The sequence below is a fragment of the Protomyctophum parallelum genome, assembly GCF_964188405.1.
Source record: "Protomyctophum parallelum genome assembly, chromosome: 22".
Classification (NCBI taxonomy): Eukaryota; Metazoa; Chordata; class Actinopteri; order Myctophiformes; family Myctophidae; genus Protomyctophum; species Protomyctophum parallelum.
In genome coordinates, this window is record NC_139714.1 from 29,262,059 (window position 1) to 29,282,567 (window position 20,509).

Genomic DNA, 20,509 nt, shown 5'->3' on the forward strand with positions numbered 1-20,509 from the left:
GTAGGGGAAAAACCAGGTCAGGATTAGCCTCGATACCCAGGCTTTCATTTCGTCTGCGCGAAAGATGAAAGCCTGGAAAAAGCCGTGGGCTGAACCAGTCTAAAAGTGGGAGTCAACCCTTCCGGGTGGGCGTCGCTCTAAATGATGTGACGTAGCGCTGCACTAGGGGGGAGAGGAGGGGCCGGGGGTGACGGACAGATCGATGAGATCCAATCAGGGTGCGCGCATTTCTGAGGCGCGACCCGCCCCTCTAGACCAGAAATGTCTCTGCTTAGGTCAGGCTAGGTCAGGATAGATGAAGTGAGGTTTAAGCAGGCATCTTTATTTGCAGTCAAAGATCGATCCACCGTCAAGACAAAGGTTACAAAGGAAGCAACAGTCCTCTGGGGGACTCTGGATTAAAACACATAGCCAAAATTGAGCAACCGGATCCAGCAGCCAACCTTGATCAACTCTAAAACCTGTCCTTATATTTGGGACTAGCCCCTCCTCTCCCAGACATCCGGAGTTTTTTTCGGTTGGAGAGAGGAGGGACCTAGAACAAAAGAACCTGATCCTGCATGGTTTTAGCTGGAGCCGTAATTTTTAGATTATAACCAGATACAATGAATACATAGTTTAAAACTTAACGAGACTTAAATGTAAACTGTGAACAGACTCTGATGAACATGGTTAAAGGTATATTCAGTGATTTCACTCAAAAAACCTTAGGTTTCGTTTTTGGCTGTGGGACCCAGCCTTTCGTCCAATCAGGATAGAGAGTCAAAAACGAAACTCAAGGTTTTTTGACCCCCAGGGGTTAACTGGGGACAGGGAGGAACTCCTTATATGGCCAGCACACTATATAGTAGGGAGGATTATCACAACAAAACAAAAAAATAAGTGATATTTGAATTAAGTGAAATCACTGAATATACCTTTAATCATAACTAAAAGTATATGAAACGGAAACATAGGAAATGTTTAACGGAACTATAAAATAAAACTGAACATTCTCTTTGAAGAAGTGAATTAACACGGTGGAGCGAAAACACTATAATCTTATAGTACATTCTAAATGAATACAAGTTGCACTCACTATTAATAGTTTCATGACCGATTGTTGAAAGTCCTTCTTTAAGTTTAGCTGTGGAATAGTTTAAATCAGTAAGAGTTTTAGTGACAAAGTGGAAAGTGGCCAGCTGGTTATCAGAAGAATCTTCTTCACCCCAGGGGAGCAAGTTAGAACAATAGCTCCGGATTTAGGTGTGAAGTGTAAACATTCCTGGCTCTGAGTGAGAGACCTTTTGGTGTATGAGATTAAAACATTTTACTGATCTAGTGACAATTGTATTGGTTCATTTTATAAGGAATTATACGACACTTACATTTTTAATTTGTCAAATCGGTATCAGCAAAATTACCTAGGATATGTTAAGCTTATATTAAGTTTATGATATTTACGTGTACAGTATGAATGCGAAGCATTGAATTGAATACAGCAGATACAGCAGATTCTGAGCAGTCTGCAGTCTGTCTGGGGTTCATTTAAAAAAGATCAGCCCCAGATGTATTATACATACTGCCAGTAGGCCAAAGAAGTATATCTCCACACATAATATTTTCTACATAGGAAGTCCTACATGTTTTAAAGCATGACCTTGCCCAAATATGTAGTCATACATCATAGATATGTGTCATAGAACATAGGTTCTCAAAAGTGGTCCTTGAGGGAGCTAAACGATGGTAACTCTGAGAGCGTACAAATTTAAATGGTCCATTTGGTTCCATTTGCACTCTCTCAGATTAAAATATTATGGGGGTCTGTGTGGCTTGTTGGTATAGGGGGACAACATGGTCCAAATTGGGGGCGCCCCTCATCCACACCCTCAGAGTAAAATATCAGACCCCATTTGGACATCACAAAAGACATGTGATAAAACGCCTCTATTGTGGCCAGCTATTTAAAGCCAGTATGGTCTTAACACCAGCATTAAATATAGCTTATGGCAACATTACCTCACACAGCACCACAATGGCAAATACACACTCCCAACTGTGCAGAAGGTCTGTCTGGGAGCACTGGACTACGTGACCCGACGTGAGCTGCCCCCAGCTCACGTCCCAGCTAGGTGGAACCAGACTGGAGGTTACCACTAAGCCGCCACGCCTTAATACTCGCAGGGGTGGACTTGGTGGACAAAGTATGATGTAGAATGATAGTCCTGGTCAAATATGAATAAGTGAAAGTTGCTTTGTAAAATGCATACATGGTTGCTTTTACACATATTTAAGCATTCAAAAGTACACATTACAAAGTACATTTTCTTTTGAATAAATGCACGCACAAAAGGTACGTATAGCCTAACAATGACAGTGAATACTAGTACTCAAAGTAAAGTACAGTACAGTAGTACTCATGTATACTCCATAGGGTTAAGACCAAATGCCTTGAGGAGTTTTCTCCACTCTGCAGTAACAACATGGAACAGTGTGCCCCCTATTGGTGTAGTACTGAAGCAGTTTGCAGATTATTTAAAATGTCTACACTTTACACACATTATACTTTTATCACCTATAGTTTTAGAATACAAGTTAGACATTATTTAACACGCCTGGCAGAATATATCACACCTGGTGAAGAAAATTTGACTGAATGTTGATCATTCAAGTGTTTTTGTAAGTTGATTACAATTGATTGATTTAAATATTTATTAACAGTTTGCAGAATTACAGTACATTTCAAGCACAAACTCAATACAAAGACTGTTAACTGTGAGTGGACGACCCAATTAAGCATTAGGCCTACACTTGTTTACAAGAGGGTCCACCATGTTCAATTCATCAAAACATTTAGAGACGTACAAATAGACACTTCTATATAGTCAAAGAACAGAACAGGAATTCATAAAGGAGGTAAAAAGAGAAAAGAAACAAGGTCAAGGTCCCAGGATCACTGTCTTTGTAAGTTTTGTAAACATTTGGTGTCACATGTGGGAGCATGTGATGAACAAAACCTCTTGAATGCTGAAACTTGAAACGCAGGCAATTACACCCCCACATTCTCTCATGCCACCCTCCCTCTCTCACTCCCCTTCTGTCTCCCTGTCTCTCTCTCTCTCTCTCTCTCTCTCTCTCACATAAACACGCATGCGAGCGTGCGCAGTGCACACACACACACACAACCCTGTGTCTGTAGCCTGTAAGCGACAGTAAATTGGTTTCCCCAGCAACCCATCTTAAAGCTATTCAAGAGGAAAAGAGAGAATGCATTTTATGAGAAGCAATGTGGCAATGTGTGCTTGCGTGCATGCAAACGTGCGTGTTTGTGTCATAGCGTTAGCCCAGGATTTCGCACACCGTGGGGAGGTAATCATTTTGTGTAGCATTTACATTTACATTTTGTGTACCGTAATGTCATGGTGACACCTGAATTCAATCTAATTACTATACAGATTAGCCAGAATATTTTATTTCAGTGTCGGGGAGGGGGTTGACCCATAGGGTTGACCCCTCAACTGGAATATATATATATATATATATATATATATATATATATATATTCTGGTAGGCCTATACTTCTTAATTAATAGAGAGTATGCGCTTGCATAAAGTGAGTGGCAAATCGTCAACTAAATCAAGTGGCAAAGTGAGTTTAACGTCGGCCCAGGCCGTAGCGTAACGGTCTGGGCACCGGACTGGTGATCCAGTCGCGGTGTGCCGCGGGTTCGACTCCCGGACCCGACACGGCCTTTGCCGCATGTCATCCCCCCATCTCTCTCCCGTTTCCTGTCGGCCTACTTTCTATCCCTTGGAAAACCAGTAAAGGCGTAGGCCACAAAAAAAAAAAATCTTAAAAAAAAAAAAAAAAAAAAAGTGAGTTTAACGTTGTTTAATACAAACAACAAACAGATAGGACTTTTCTGTTTGGCTGTATATGGGTTGTCAAGGCCTGAAAGTAGTTTTTTGCCACTCAGTAGGCAGTAGGCATTCCTGCTGAATTCCGGGTATGATGATGATGTCATCACGAGCATACCCTCTATAGCATTTCATCGTAAAGCCTTCCTCAGTGTGGTCAGTGGTGTTGTGTGTACCAAGACGGACTGATAGACAGTGGGGGGAAAAAATGGCGCACGTGCTAAGTGCCGGGCTGAGCTGAACAAGTACAGAGCCAGCCCGCATCAACTAAGTATTAGTTTACCAAGTATAGATAGAGGGTTCAATATATTAAGTAGTTAAACCTTGACTCATGTGTGGTCGCTCGAGTTGAGAAGATTTATGACAACGTGGGAGGTCGTGGCTAAGTAGGAATGTTTAGTTTTGTAGTGTTAAACCTTTTCAGTGTATTCGATAAAAGCTCTATTCTCACAAGACCAGTATTACCCAGGGAACTCATACTGTAATTTAGAAATTACCACCAACACGTTTGTTATGTGCAACACAAACACACATGGGATAAGCAAAGTCTGTATTTCACTCGAATATACTGACATTATCCCCCCGGATATGATTTAAAAACATTTAAAAACTACAACTGTTGACCCCAAATGCTTTCCAATCAAGGAAGCACGTATATTAAATATATTATATATATTAAAGCAAGTTAAAAACAAACTGTAAATCGATCAAATATAATTATAGTATTTATACTAGCCATTAATAATAAAACTAGAAAGTGTTCCTCTGAGCACGGGTCAGGTACAAGCCATCTATTGGAAAATAGCAGATCTACAAGTTCACCATACGTCACACCGTTAAGTTTAATTTGTTTTAATCTGGTCTCCCACATGCTGTGGGAGGTGCATTTAAGCATGCATCTAATAATGTTATTCTGGACCATACACTGTCCATTTTATGTAACCACATTGAGTTGTGGGTTGTGTGAGTTGCTGAAGCTCTGAAGGTGGCTTTTGGAAGTATTATTACATACGATGAGATAATAAAGAAATTAAATAAAGTGATCTGGTCTGATGGCAGATTTATTCCAATATAAGATGAACAGTAGAAATGATGAGACCACGACCGTTCAGATTGACTGGTCAGTGTAACATGGGGGAATGATGCACTTTGGTTGGTATATAAGAAAGGGCATCTTGAGAAAGGGGTGTGTCTATAACCTCGGCAGATTAGGGAAACAGGACAGCAACAGGCATTTGGCTAGTTAAAACCAGTTCCTGTGCCAGGCTCTGATAGCAGCAAAGGTTCCTATCTTTGGCCTTAGGAGGTTCAGGGAGTTGATGTGTGAGAGAATTATGACACAAACACAGCATCTCCCCGCACCTCAGAGGGGCCAACCTGGGGGGGTAGCGGACTGACATCATGCTTCCTTCTATGCATGTACAGTATAGAGGGTGCATGATGAGGAGTCCAAGCTGCTATCAGTATCCTTCTCAGTATCCTATCCTATAGTGTCAGTATCATGGTCCTCTTGTCAGTATATCCTGGTGGCATCCATGGTGTCAGTACTGTATATCCTCGAGGAGAACCTTGCTCAGTGTGTGTATATAACCACATTAAGGCAACACATGTAACACATAGAATAGAATGTATACTTTTTTACCGTTATCTCCAGGTGTCACAGCACAGCAGTTAATTGTAGGTCACCTCATTTGTAAACTGGAATCAATAAATAAATTACAAATGAAACGCAGTACCGTTTTTTCAGATGACAAATGAAACAAACAAAGGGTAGGAGTAACGGCTTTAGCCGCAACAAACACAGGCCTTACATTATTCTGTGCTACACTGTACCAGCTCAGTGGCCTTGTGGTTAGAGTGTCCGCCCTGAGACGGAGAGGTTGGGGTTCAATCCCCAGCCGGGTCATACCAAAGACTGTAAAAATGGGACCCAATGCCTCCCTGCTTGACACTCAGCATCAAGGGTTGGATTGGGGGTAAGTCCCTGCAACATACTAGCGTCATGTCCAGGGGGTGTACTTGTACATGAAGCTGCCTCACGCTACAGAAACAGGAGATAGGCTCCTGTCCTATGGGCCTCATGGTTCGGCAAGGCTACTACTTACTTACGCTACACAAGGCTGAGCTTTGGCCTACCATGAGTTATCCTTCACCTTGAGAGAAACTAGACTTTTAGAACTTCTGGTCATGTAACTAGTGCCTGGAAGGCAAGCTGCCCGTAATTGATCATTGATGTGATATGATGCATGCCTTGAGTATACAGTGGTATTTTCTCAAACTTAATTCTTGCTAATTAAACTATTAACTATTTGAAAACCTTATAGCCACCAATTACTGTATCTTATTCCTTCAACCTTAAGAAATTTACATATTAAGCAAAGTGATGTTTTAAGCATTACATTTCTTTTTTACTTTTTTATTTTATTCTCCCACCATTTAATAATTATCACTTTGATTTGAAAGCTGTTTTTTTTTTTTTTTTTTTTTAAGATATTTTTTTGCGGCTTACGCCTTTTATTGATTTTTGAAGGGACAGACAGTAGGCTGACAGGAAACGGGAGAGAGATGGGGGGATGACATGCAGTAAAGGCCGTGTCGGGTCCGGGAGTCGAACCCGCGGCACACTGCGACTGGATCACCAGTCCGGTGCCCAGACCGTTACGCTACGGCCTGGGCCTGAAAGCTGTTTTTTAATCAGGTTGATAGTTTTAGTTTTTATTGAGGCATTTGAAGAAAGAATCATAGTTGTTTTAGTAGTTTGAGTCGTTTTTGACATTTATAACTAGAACTTAATTTATAAACCCCTTGTCATATCACCTGTGCCACAAAGGCTGCATGGAAGATGTATGTGCAACTAAATATCTAACCTTTTATAGTTTTAGCGTTTAGATGGAGAGCGGGGGGAAAAAAACCTGCTGTTCAGACTTTGACTGATTCCATTCTGAAAACTCAAAATGTGGGCTGCCAGTCCAAACCTTACTGTGTTAGGTCGGGTCGGCTTCCCGCAGTTGGAGAGAATTGAATAGAATGAGGTGGATGAGGTTCTGTTCTGTTTTCTGTCTTTATGAGTCGTGTTTACAAGCAATAAAACCTTAAGGTACTCTGACGCCAAATACAATTCCTGTGGTGTGTAGAATTCTGGAAACCCTGGAGTGTATCCGGGCGCAAAGGAACGAGAACACACAGGGCCCTTTTCCCACCAAAAGCACTTCGGTTCTAGAACCATTTCTGTTCTAGATCTTGGAAACTTGCTTTGACAGAACTGTCCACACAAATCGGACCGCGTTCCCACCAGCTTTAAGCAGAACCACTGTAATCATCAAGGATACGTCATGAACGGAGGGCGTTGATGTGACTCACACGGTCTTGTTCAAAGTCAAAGACAAATTCAAAGTCGTACGATTTGTCACACACGTTACCGCAGTGAAATTTGTCCTCCGCATTTGACCCATCTCTTGGAGCGGTGAGCTTCAGCCGTGCCGCGCTCGGGAATCATTCGATTAGTAGATTAATTCACGAGTGAGGGGAGGACGGAGAAAGAGATCAGCCGGAGCAGCAGGGGCGGTATTGCAGTCGCCGTACCGCACTGTTTGGCGAAAAGAGAGCTGAGCCAAAACGCAAAGCTTTCCGTCTACCAAGCAATCTTTGTTCCTACTCTCACCTATGGTCATGAAGTATGGGTCATGACCGAAAGAATAAGGTCGTGAATACAAGCGGCCGAAATGAGTTTTCTTCGACGGGTGGCTGCGGCATCTCCCTTAGAGATAGGGTGAGAAGTTCAGTCACACGAGAGCGACTCCGAGTAGAGTGGCTGCTTAATTTGCCTGGAAATGAGCCAGCTTAGGCGGTTTTTCGGGCATCTGATTAGGACCTCTCGAGCGTCTCCCTATAGGGAGGTCCTTGAGGCACGTCCCACTGGGAGGAGACCCCCCGGGGGCAGACCGTGGCACAGATGGAGGGATCACATCGACTCACTGGCCTTGGAACGCCTCGGGATCCCCCAGGAGGAAGTTACCAATGTTGCTCTGGAGAGGGAAGTCTGGTGCTCTCTGAAGCTGTTGCAACCGCGACCCGACTACGGATAAGCAGTTGACTATGGATGGATGGATCAATGTTTTTTCTTCCTGCTCATATCCTTATTTATTTAAATGACTTACTTACTACTGTACTTATTAATGTATCCTCCTGACATGTTTGCACTATTGGTGAGATGCGAAAATACTTTTCGCTGTACTGTACTGTGTACTGTACATTGACAAAAAATTTAATCTCATCTCATGGATGATGGACAGGGGTTTGGTTAATAATATGTAGGATATACAAATGTAGCAATGAAATGCATTAACTTTTCCAGTATATAAATTAGACATACTGTAGACATAGATACTGTAGGGTGTAGGCCTATAGACATAGGGGTGGGCAACTTTGACCATGGCGAGGGCCAATATATTTCCACCCTCACTCCAGAGGGCCATATTACTGTCGTAGCAAATAGCCGATCTACAAGCTCAAAACGTTCTGAGCTTGTAGACCAGCTATCTTTGCTATATTTGAATTGAAAACTGGAATATTTTGCTATTTTTGAATTGGAATCCTGAAAAGTAACCTTTTTATTGAATTTCAAATGCATTTAGTTATAGTTATGTTAACTTTCTCTCAAAGACAATACTAGTCATGAAGTAATTAAAGGGTTTGGAATTGTAACAGCTGAAATCAATATGTATTCTGATATTAAGATGAGGGCCGCATTAAGTGAAAGTGGGGGCCGCATGTGGCCCCCGGGCCGCCAGTTGCCCACCCCAGACATAAGACAACAAATCCACATCCTTCTGCTAACTCGCCATTTTTCTCTCCTCCACAGAAACTGATCTAAAGGATCGACCAACCACACTTTTCAACAAACAGCAACCACATCTCATCCATTGTTACTATAGCTGAGTTTAAAACTCGAAGCCCATTTTATTTAGAAAATAACTTTAAAGTGTAACAGTCAGTCACAAAGTGCTTCATAAATATCTATTCTACACCACACACACACACGCATGCACGCACGCACGCACACACACAACTTGTGGACACAACAGTGCATTGAATGCTTTGTTAACGAAGCAGTGTTATTCTGAGGGATGGAATCGTTTAAAGTGGAATTTCGGTTAAACCTGGGCCATGGCATAGATTTATTTTGGACCACAAACGAAGGGAGGGTGTTAAACATTTTTGGAATTGGTCCAATCGTTTGTTTCCGGTGTGTTTCATTTGCAGGAGGGGTAAGCCGGTAATTCAAATTATGACTTTTATAATATTACTATATAGTTATTACTTTATAGTATTACTTTAATAACTGAAATTCCTCCATGCGTTGAACCAAACCCAAACTAACAATTTCACATTCAAAACATTTTGCCAGTAAATCAAACCACATTTAATAACTATTTCTGGCATATTACTGTTATTACATAATAGACTGTATATTACAGTATTATTGTCAGTCCCTTTTAGAGCATAATATCTGTGAGATCATAATGGTGACAACAATATTTACCAAACAAAAATAAAAATAAAATATTTTTTTATCAAAAGTCCAATCTTGATTACTTCTTGGCAAGCAAAAACGTCAAGCATGCTTACATTACATCAGCAGGTATACTAACCGGTTTTATCCAATAATGTGACATGCACACGTCAAACCATCTTGTATTATAATTCATTATGAGGGTGGTGCTGCATGCTGTGTGATAATTACAAAAAAAGATAATCTAAACACTAGTAAACAGCTACACTAAAATATGTCTATGAAAACATTTATGAGCCGAAACATATGCAATGCAGTAACAGCACAGCCTTGTTTGATCCTTTCTTTTTACCTTGTGCTGGACCAAATAGATGGGTCATGGTGGTACTTGCCAATGCCTGCCATCAGAGCTCATAGGCTACTCTATGAGGCCAAGTAATCTGGGATGGGGGTTGTTATTGACTGAGACGCACACAGCTCCCATTTAACTATGAAATACACCACATCACGCACACACTGTCAGAGTGTAACTCTGTACAGTGTACAAAAACAATGCTGTACACTTTCAGAGTTATGAATGTGTGCATTATCACTGAGGATTTTCCAGAGTACCTGGTTTAGGTTTAGAGGTCACTTCCGTTAACCACTTGCACCCCAGCGTCCCTATTCTGGGGCGAACATTAACCAAAAATCTACATCTACCATAATATCTATTATATATATTTCTACTATAGAGATTTGTAGTAGATGGAAAACAAAAACGTTCCAAGCATAGAGCCAAATCGGGTCCAGTGTATGACGCATAATGTCATGATAAATTAAAATCTCTGCGATAAACAATAGCGTCCCATTGCTAGTTAAAGGTCATTGATGGTTTGGGCTGGTATTTGACTCTGTTGTTGTCGTCCACGGTGACCTCTACTGGCGGAGTTGTCCAGTACTTCTCTAGACCCAAAACCAATGAAACAACCATGGCTGTTAACTGAAACACAACACACAAAGACACAGCTTTTACTCGGAGTCGTGTTTCCTTAAACCTGTACCGTTATTAGAGATGCACAGTGTTGAGATCTTGGCCGATATCGATATCCGATATATTACTTATATTTAGATTTAGCTCATTGCAGATTTTTTTGTTTTCATTTTCAAAAGACATTAACGGCTATAATTGCGTTAATATCGGTAAAACATCGGTGAAACATCAATCAATATATAACTCAATATCAGTGAAAGAACATCGGAATTATTTAGATATCAGTATTCAGTACGATACCGATATTGCATTTATTATGAAATGTATTCCGATATCGCTATGCTATCGATACTATCGTGCATCATTACTATTTAGTCCAGTATTACTATAATTAAACATTGTTATTGTTAGCAGCAGAGTCTGCAGAGCATGCCACCCCAACGTTTCACTGCTTGTACTGTGCGTGCGTGCGTGCGTGCGTGCGTGCGTGCGTGTTTACCATCACAGTAACAAATGCTGAGATTACTCCTATGTTGACTTTAATCAGGACGTTCTGATAGCGTTTCAGGATGGGCCCACAGGGCTGCAGAGAGACATTCACCAACAATGTATCATCAGTACTTTGAAGTCAAACAGTGAAGGCTAGGTATGCAGTGGTGGACGGAGGACCACACAGCGAGTGTGAAGGTTGCCCTGTCAAATGTGCCCTCGAAGTAACTCTTTTAACCCATTAAAACCGGGAAGTGAAAACCCACTTAAACCATTATTTCATACTTCATGGCTATTAAAAAATAGCAGATATATTTATACATAACACAACTCATAGTGCCAACGCCAACATCTAAAATGACACGGATGCTTTCCCGGTTTAATGAGTTAACATCTAAACCAATTAAAACAAAGCCGAATCGGCTTTGTTTGCAAAAGCCAGTATGCCTACGGATCTTTAATTTACTTATATTTTTCATAAAATGTTAACTTCATGTAGACATTTGAATTAGAAAGAAGACCCGGATTGGATCTGCGGACCCAGGTTCCAAATATACAAATAGTCAAATCAAAAGAACTTGACATTTGTATTTAAAATATAATAAAAAACAAATATATAAATATACACCGGCATACATATATTTGTATTTTGTACATATATGTAGGTGTGTGCGTGCATGTGTGTGCGCGACTGTGCGTGCATGTGTGTTACCTTTTTATACACCCAGATGCTTGGTTGTTGCTCTGTCACATGTACACAAGGTTCTTCTGTGGAGGAATTAACACTAAGGAAAGACAGACAGACAGACAGACAGACAGACAGACAGACAGACAGACAGACAGACAGACAGACAGACAGACAGACAGACAGACAGACAGACAGACAGACAGGTTAGATTGAAGCTTTATGCTCTAGATATGTATGAGTGTTGATGGAGAGCGAGAGCGAGAGCGAGAGAGAGAGAGAACGTACCAGAGACAGGACGCAGGAATTTTGTCCTTCCAGTCTGCATGACTCGTCAAACCACAGCAGTGGTCCTGACAGACAGACAGACAGACAGACAGACAGACAGACAGACAGACAGACAGACAGACAGACAGACAGACAGACAGACAGACAGACAGACAGACAGACAGACAGACAGACAGACAGAGATTGCCAAGCAGACAGACATGCAGTATAAGTGTTAAAATATGTTTTGTTAATAATTTTAGGACATTGTGCTTTTTTAAAATAAATCAGTAAATCAGTCCCGCAGCTTTGAAACACTGTCACTGACTTATAGTATTCGTTAGTCATCTTAGTTGAGTTGAGTCAATTAGTCTCTCGAGACAGACTGTTGACTCACGTCAACTAGGGCACTGTTTTTCCTTTGTTTTGCCAATGGGTTCCCGGATTGATTAGTCACAGAAACATGGGGTCACCAGCCATGCAGGCCTGCTGAGCAGATGACTGATGAGCTCAGGTCAGACTATAGGAGATGTTGATTACCGATGCCTGGAGTTTGTACAGTTCGGTCTGGACCTGTGGATCAGCCTCGTAGAGAGGGGTCATGTTGCGAAACCTGGCCTCCAATTCACTGTCCATCTACAGTAGAATAAAATACAGTTAAAAACCTAGTTATAAGCTCACTGTCCATCTGCAATAAAATAGCCTACAATAGAGTTCAAATATTTAAACTCACTGTCCAATACAATACCATTCGGGGTGCATATTGTTAATCAATCAAACAAACTATTCAAATTGATTAAAAGCACTTGATTTAACCACTTGAACCCTGGCATCCCTATTCTGAGGGGAACATTTGCAGAAAATAGCATATCTACAAGCTCACAATGTGTCGCACGATGACGTATATCAGCTTGTATACGAGATTGGGTGTAGACAGAAATAAAGCATGTTCTATTTAAGCAATAATAATACAAGATTATTATAGAGTGAAGCCAAATGCCTAAACACCCATTCATTATTGCTCACCATGCAGATGCCAGCAAGTAGCAACAAGGTACAGTATAGTCAAACTAAATATTATTGAAACAGCCTTCACTTTTATTTACTTTACTTTTAAGCAATAAGCATTGGGTGTATTCCAACCATAGACTGTAAAATAAGATGGATGGATCTAAACCCATTGGTTTTCCCCATAGAGTAATAGGTTTTCCCCCATGTTGTGTAGGGCGCCATCTTGGCTCTTAATGGGACCATTTTTTACAAAATGAACATCAGGTATTGAAGAAGAATTGAAACTAGTTAGTGAAAATAAACTCAAAGCCTTTTTGCAGCAGAAGTCTCCCCCTACTGGTCATTAGACAGAATGCATATAGGGGCTGAAATACTTTCATTGCAAACATGATACAGCTGCTCGATGGGCCATAAGCGGACCGCTTGGTTCCAATGGGGAGTTTTATACAAAAAGGACATTTGAGTGCATTCAAATGGGGAGTTTTATACAAAAAAGACATTTGAGTGCATTCAAATGGGGAGTTTTATACAAAAAAGACATTTGAGTGCATTCAAATGGGGAGTTTTATACAAAAAAGACATTTGAGTGCATTCAAATGGGGACTTTTATAAAACAAAGAACTTCTGTGCGTATCCGGTGGGGAGTCTGGGGACTAGTTCAAACTGTTTATATTATTGTCGATTATAATTTTGTCAATCTATTAGATCCGAGTGAATAACCGACAGACAGGCAGGCTGGCAGAGAGACAGAATGGTAGACAGCCAGACAGGCAGACAGCCAGGCAGGCAGGCGGACAGACAGACAGGCATGCAGGCAGGCATGCCGACAAAGACATACAGACAGACGATTCCAGATAGACATTTACATAGAGACAGACAGACAGTCTTCAGAAAGACACATTTACATACAGAAAGACAGACAGACAGACAGACAGGCAGACAGCCAGGCAGGCAGGCGGACAGACAGACAGGCATGCAGGCAGGCATGCCGACAAAGACATACAGACAGACGATTCCAGATAGACATTTACATAGAGACAGACAGACAGTCTTCAGAAAGACACATTTACATACAGACAGACAGACAGACATACAGACAGACAGGCAGACAGCCAGGCAGGCAGGCGGACAGACAGACAGGCATGCAGGCAGGCATGCCGACAAAGACATACAGACAGACGATTCCAGATAGACATTTACATAGAGACAGACAGACAGTCTTCAGAAAGACACATTTACATACAGACAGACAGACAGACAGACAGACAGACAGACAGACAGACAGACAGACAGACAGACAGACAGACAGACAGACAGACAGACAGACAGACAGACAGACAGACAGACAGACAGACAGTTACCTTTGCCTGATCTTGAATCAGTGGAGATGCCACGACCATCACAGCAACAAATGCCACAAACATCACAGTTGAATACTGAAGAGACATTTGCACCAGTTAAAGACACACTCATAACCTGTTGGAAAGAAACTGTGCTTAAGTATAATTCTGAGGTACTTTTTGTTTTGTTTTTCCTTTGTTTTGCCAATGGCTTCAAAAAGTAAAAAATCACACCTGTGTGATTTTTTACTTTTTGAAGGGCTAGGTTTAATGTTTGTCTTTAGTTCAATGTTTGTTTTGTAAACGCATTGACAATGAAGGGAAAATGTACGTCATAATGTGTCATTTACGTCATTGTCTCTTAATTGTTAATGGCGTTGAATGTTTGTGTTTGCACTGTTTTGTTTTACATCACCATTACATCACCTAATCAACATGAGTTAGACATTAATATATTAGCGCCCCTCTCTTCACACAGGTGTGATCTTTTCGTATATATTTCTACTCCACACAAATATTGTGCTTTTTTACTCCACTACAGTTCATTGAAAACTTTGAGTTTATACATTTTTGGAAACTTGTGAAATGGGACATATTGAGTACATTTACTTATACACTTAAACATTATTATAGCAGAATAGTGGTGAGATGTTGCGCAACACAGTGACATAAGTGGTCAGTCACCCAATTAGCATTGAGTCATGAGTGTGTCTGCTACAGTCCTGACTCCTGTTACTTTTCTGACACACCTCGTATGACCAAACACCACTGTGAGGTCAGGTTTATATCAAGGTATCCTGTCTGATAGTGGGTTCGTTTCGGGTCATAAGGTGCCATAGAAACAAGCACAGACCTTGTGTGATATATTTCCATTTTTGGAACAAGATTTGGAAGAAATCTAATTTGGCATTTGAGCGCAGAGGGAGATTTCTGTGAGGATGTCCTGATGGGCGTCAAGTGTAGCGCCCATGTTCCAGTGACTGTAGCCCGTGATTATTATGTTAGCACCATGTGTGCGTGTGCGTGCGAGTGTGCGTGCGCGTGCGTGTGTGTTACCAGTATCAGCAGTGCTTTGACATCTTTAACGGAGGCACAGATTCCCAGCACAGACAGAATGACTGTGATTGGACCAAATATTCTTAGAACCAGTATGCCATGACCTCTGCTCCACTTGGCTGACTGGGATGGAGAGACAGAAACGGAAGGGGGGACAGCATGAGGGGTATGGGAGGATTGAAGAGTGACAGAGAGAGGAAGACGCAGTTTGAGATAATAGAGAGAGATTGAGGGAAAAGGAGGTATGTGGGAAAGAGAAGATAACATAAATAGGGAGATTCATTAATGTAAAATAATGATGACCAATGCTGTGCTGCAACTATGAAGCTTGCATGCACGCACACACACACAGATACGCATGCACACGCACAGGCACAGGCATAGTCATTAGTCACCTCAGCCGACGTTTGCTCGTCTGCATCGTAGGAGAATCCCACTGCAATCATCAGCACGCCAAACACCTGAGATACACAGTACAACAGGGGTTCATGCCACGGACTCGCAAATGTATATGAATTTGGCCGTGGAACCGCGTCTCAAAAGGTTTTGTGACGGGGACCCCCCCCAGAAGAGAAGATTTGTGTTAGAAAATGTCAGAAGCTGTTCACGTTCACGCTTGCATTGGAATTAATAGACCCCAACCTGCTTCCTGTCTCCTAAAAAGGCATCCGCCCACTTCACGCAGATACAGGAAGCAAACCGGAGATGGTTGGAGTCAGAGTTTGTCTTGCTATTTTAGTCTTGGGATTGGCTCAGCAGCATAATGGAACTGGAAACACATTATGAAGGTGATGTGTTTCTAGTTCAAATCTGCTTCCTTGGCCTGCTGTCAGTATGTCGGACATTTGATGCTCAGCACCAGTAGTTTGTGAGATTAACTGCGACACACAAAGTACAACACACACACACACACACACACACACACACACACACACACACACACACACACACACACACACACACACACACACACACACACACACACACACACACACACACACACACACACACACACACACACACACACACACACACACACAGGATTGAAAACATGAATTCCTAGCAGAGGGAATTAAGACACTAGACCTGTTAAGGAGGCATTCAGTGTACTGGCATCCAGTGTACTGAATATACCAGATGCACAAGCTCACGCGATGTGTTGTGAGCTTGTAGATCTGCTATTTTTGGTGAAGACACTTTTGTGTAGACAGAGTACAGTACTGTACAGTAGTACAGAGACAACTCACTCAGGTCCTGTTTACTGAGTCTAGAGTTAGAAAGTTAAAACCTGTATTAGGCCTATAGTACATGTATATGAGCTGTTTGGACCTGTAAGATGTGTGTCTTTGATTGATTCCCCACAATGAGGAACAAAGTGTGTCCCTTATCAGTTCAATAAGGGACACGTCTTTTAGTTTCCAAATAAGGGACGATTCCTTATTTCAAGGGACTGTTGGAAACCCTAACTACAGTAGCTACAACACATACTACCAGTGGTGGAAGAAGTTTTGTACTTAACTAAAAGTCCTAAAATACTCTGTTACAGTCGCTATAGATCTGAAGTGCTACTAGCTAAAGTTTTCAAATCATTTTAGTGGAGTAAAAAGTACAATATTTGCCTCTGAGAGACAGTATTTGACTATATGTATTTAGTTACTTTATTACACCACTGCATACTAGTCTACTACAACACACACTATATATCCCAATGAAACCTATTAGTCTAGGACTGCAACACAGTAAATCAGTGGTTCTCAACCAGTGGTCCGGGGACCACCAGTGGTCCTTGGGGGATTTCCAGGTGGTCCCCATCTAAATGATGGAGAGTTGGTAACCAAATGGACCCTTATTAGATATTTGGGTGTAAAATGAAACAAAACGTACCTAAGGGTCCATTTGGTTTCATTTTACGCTCTCAAGAGTTAAATTATTTATTGTTAATCATCTGCATTACTTAGTTCGGTTACAAGACGTCTCCACAATTAGAGAGAATGTAGAAGAACTGTTATTTTGATCAACGTCTGCCTATTATCTCTCCTAACAGTACCACATCAATACAGCACGGAATTGTGGGCAAAATCATATCCAACAATTTCAAAAATAGTCTACATTTGGGATCTGAGAGGCTCTCATCAAATGGTGGTCCGTGGCTCAAATGCCAATTACAGTAAATAATGGACCTGGATATGAAAAGGGTTGAAAACCACTGCATTAAAGGAGAATTCCATGCTAGAAGGCTTTCTTACCTTTCTTCCCTTTCTTTGTAGTTGTTACGTCCCCGCCAAAAAGGTCCAGTTATTTTTTTGTGCAAAAGCTCCTTATTGGCTATTTCCCCTACCATAAGCGCTCAATGAATTGCATTGAATGGAATGGGAATTGAATGGGGCTATGGGGTGTTGTGCTAATTCGCTTATTTCCATCGAAATAAGTAGTAAACTGTGCCGCTTGGGATATTATTTACATTATGAAGAGACGATACAAAGAAATTATAATTTTGAGCGATGGAAATAATTGAATTAGCACAACACCCCATAGCCCCATTAAATTCCCATTCAATTCAATGCAATTCATTTAGGGCTTATGGTAGGGGAAATAGCCAATAAGGAGCTTTTGCACAAAATAACACCTGGACCTCTTTGGTGGGGACGTAACTACTACAAAAAAAAGGGAAGAAAGCCTTTTAGCATGGAATTCTCCTTTAAATAACACGTTAAAACATGTGGAAAGGTGACAGGCAAAAACGTGGTAACCACATCTGGTCCAATGAACTACTGTAGCTAACCACATCTGGTCCAATGAACCAGCTAACTACATCTGGTCCAATGAACCAGCTAACTACATCTGGTTCAATGAACCAGCTGACCACATTTGGTACAAGAAACCAGCTGACCACATTTGGTATAAGAAACCAGCGGACCACATCTGGTACAAGAAACCAGCTGACCACATTTGGTGCAAGAAACCAGCTGACCACATCTGGTACAAGAAACCAGCTGACCACATCTGGTACAAGAAACCAGCTGACCACAAGAAACCAGCTGACCACATTTGGTACAAGAAACCAGCGGACCACATCTGGTACAAGAAACCAGCTGACCACAAGAAACCAGCTGACCACATCTGGTACAAGAAACCAGCTGACCACAAGAAACCAGCTGACTACATTTGGTACAAGAAACCAGCGGACCACATTTGGTACAAGAAACCAGCGGACCACATCTGGTACAAGAAACCAGCGGACCACATCTGGTACAAGAAACCAGCGGACCACATCTGGTACAAGAAACCAGCGGACCACATCTGGTACAAGAAACCAGCGGACCACAAGAAACCAGCTGACTACATTTGGTACAAGAAACCAGCTGACCAGCTGTTACAATCCATTAATGTACATAATGTAAATATTGTAATTGTTACTAGTTAATTTGTAATGTAATGAGCATAAGTGACTAAATGTAGGCCTCATGTACTCTTATTGTACAAATGAGTTCCGAGCTAATTTATCCATCTGCATTGTTTATCAAATTGTAAAATGGAAATAGATTTCAGTGTGTTGTTCTTACCAGCAGTAGGATGTTAAATGGAAATAGATTTCACAGTGTGTTGTTCTTACCAGCAGTAGGATGTTGAGGCCCACAGATAAGCTCCTCACGAACCTGTGACACTTTGCCATGAATCCAAACTCTCCAAACACCTTCTACTGGAACTGAACGAAAACAACAGACAGAGGTAGCTACTAGTATATCTGTACGGAGCTGTGTGTATGTGTGTGCGTGTGTGTGCGCGCATGCATGCGGTGCTGTTGGACATTGTTTTAAAATGATCTCAGTGTTTGGTTAGGCAGAGAGAGAACATGACCAAGTTAGGAAGACTGGAAGAGGGGAGAGTGAGAGAGGAATGTAGAGAGAGAGAGTGACAGAGAGACAGAGAGAGAGAGAGCATCCCATCTGCTTCAGCCATTTAGCTGTCATTAACAGACTATTTAACCAACCTCCAACTTCTCCCACAGCCCCATTCCATAATTTCAGAAAATATTAGGGTGCCAAAACAATAACTGACCAGTGAAGTCAGAGTTAAAAAATAGCCAATCTACAAGCTCACATCGTGTAGATCTGCTATTTTTGCCATTTAAATAAGAAATAAATACTTTGACCTGAAATGACATGGGCCAGTTTTGAGTGTTTTAAATGCATGTTAAAAGTGAAAGCAAATGACACCCCTGCATGGGTTCCCACACCCGATTCCATGCCAAGGACCCCCAAATTGTTTCTGCGCAACTAGCATAGGGGGACGAACGCAACGCAGCACTCTTTACAGCATTTATGTATGTTACTGAGCTTGTATATCCGCAATCTTTAAATAACAGTAACAAATGTAGCTGGGGACCCCCCCGGAACCTCCCTGAGTACCCCCTGGGGGTCCCCGGACCCCACGTTGAGAACCACTGCTGACTTTACACGTACAGCTGATTAGTCTAATCAGCTGTGCGTGATTCAGTCAAAGTGGGTTTGCCCCCTGAATGTGCACACACCCAGTAATGTTTGTAAACAAGATACCCGATAGCCTCGGGCTGCTGCTGGGCGGCTGCTGCCCCATTGTGGGGCTTAAGTATCTTCAAATAATTGCACGATAACGTGGTACTTGTTTTTAAATGAATGTGAGAACAATGGCTTTAAATATAGCATGCTAACTTTCCAGGAATAGAAAGCCTGCAGTTTATATTACCTCAGATTCCCCATTGATGATGTCACATTTCTGAACTGTCCAGAGCCCCTCCCCTGAGACACCCGAGTAAAATGGTATCATATTATCATTATGAGCATTAGTGAGGAACAAGTATAGACAAATCCACAGAGGGGTGCCCTGGGCGCGGCCATTACTGAGGTGTAATCCATGGAGCAGGTGCTCCGTAGGCCAGGTGTGGCTAATCAGTGCTGCTGTGCTTAATGGTACACCTCAGTAATGGCCGCACCCAGGCAACCCTCTGTGGATTTGTCTATATGAAGATAGGTTGAAAATGGGTGAAGTCCTCCTTTAAAGGTTGAAAATGGGTGAAGTCCTCCTTTAATGGCCAATCTTCAAGCTAGATTGGCATTTCTCTAACATACACTGTATATATTTTTTGCAGTCTCTCCTTTTCAAAGTGTGATTACCCCAAGCAGGCTGTATAAGATTTTTATTTTGTTAAACATAATTGTATTAGGCCTACGGTAGGCTATATCGAGCCCTAACTGGTTGTATTATGTATTGGGCTGAAACCTGGCCCCAATGTGTCAATA

General features: G+C 41.7%; 1 protein-coding gene across 2 annotated transcripts; it reads right to left on the reverse strand.

Annotated features, from left to right (window-relative positions):
- Positions 1–8,855: 8,855 nt before the first annotated feature.
- Positions 8,856–19,024, reverse strand: LOC310853343 (23 kDa integral membrane protein-like). Of its 2 annotated transcripts, none has more exons than XM_083757654.1 (9): positions 18,844–19,024; positions 15,626–15,691; positions 15,231–15,353; positions 14,196–14,270; positions 12,364–12,459; positions 11,845–11,909; positions 11,584–11,656; positions 10,882–10,965; positions 8,856–10,354 (listed from the first exon to the last, which is right to left on the reverse strand). In XM_083757654.1, exons 1-9 carry the CDS (start codon positions 18,901–18,903, stop codon positions 10,328–10,330), a joined length of 669 nt encoding a protein of 222 aa, XP_083613780.1. In that variant the 5' UTR covers positions 18,904–19,024; the 3' UTR covers positions 8,856–10,327. The 2 variants fall into 2 exon arrangements, with proteins under 2 accessions (XP_083613780.1, XP_083613779.1); XM_083757653.1 differs by having other exon boundaries at positions 8,856–10,391.
- Between the last annotated feature and the right edge of the window lie 1,485 nt (positions 19,025–20,509).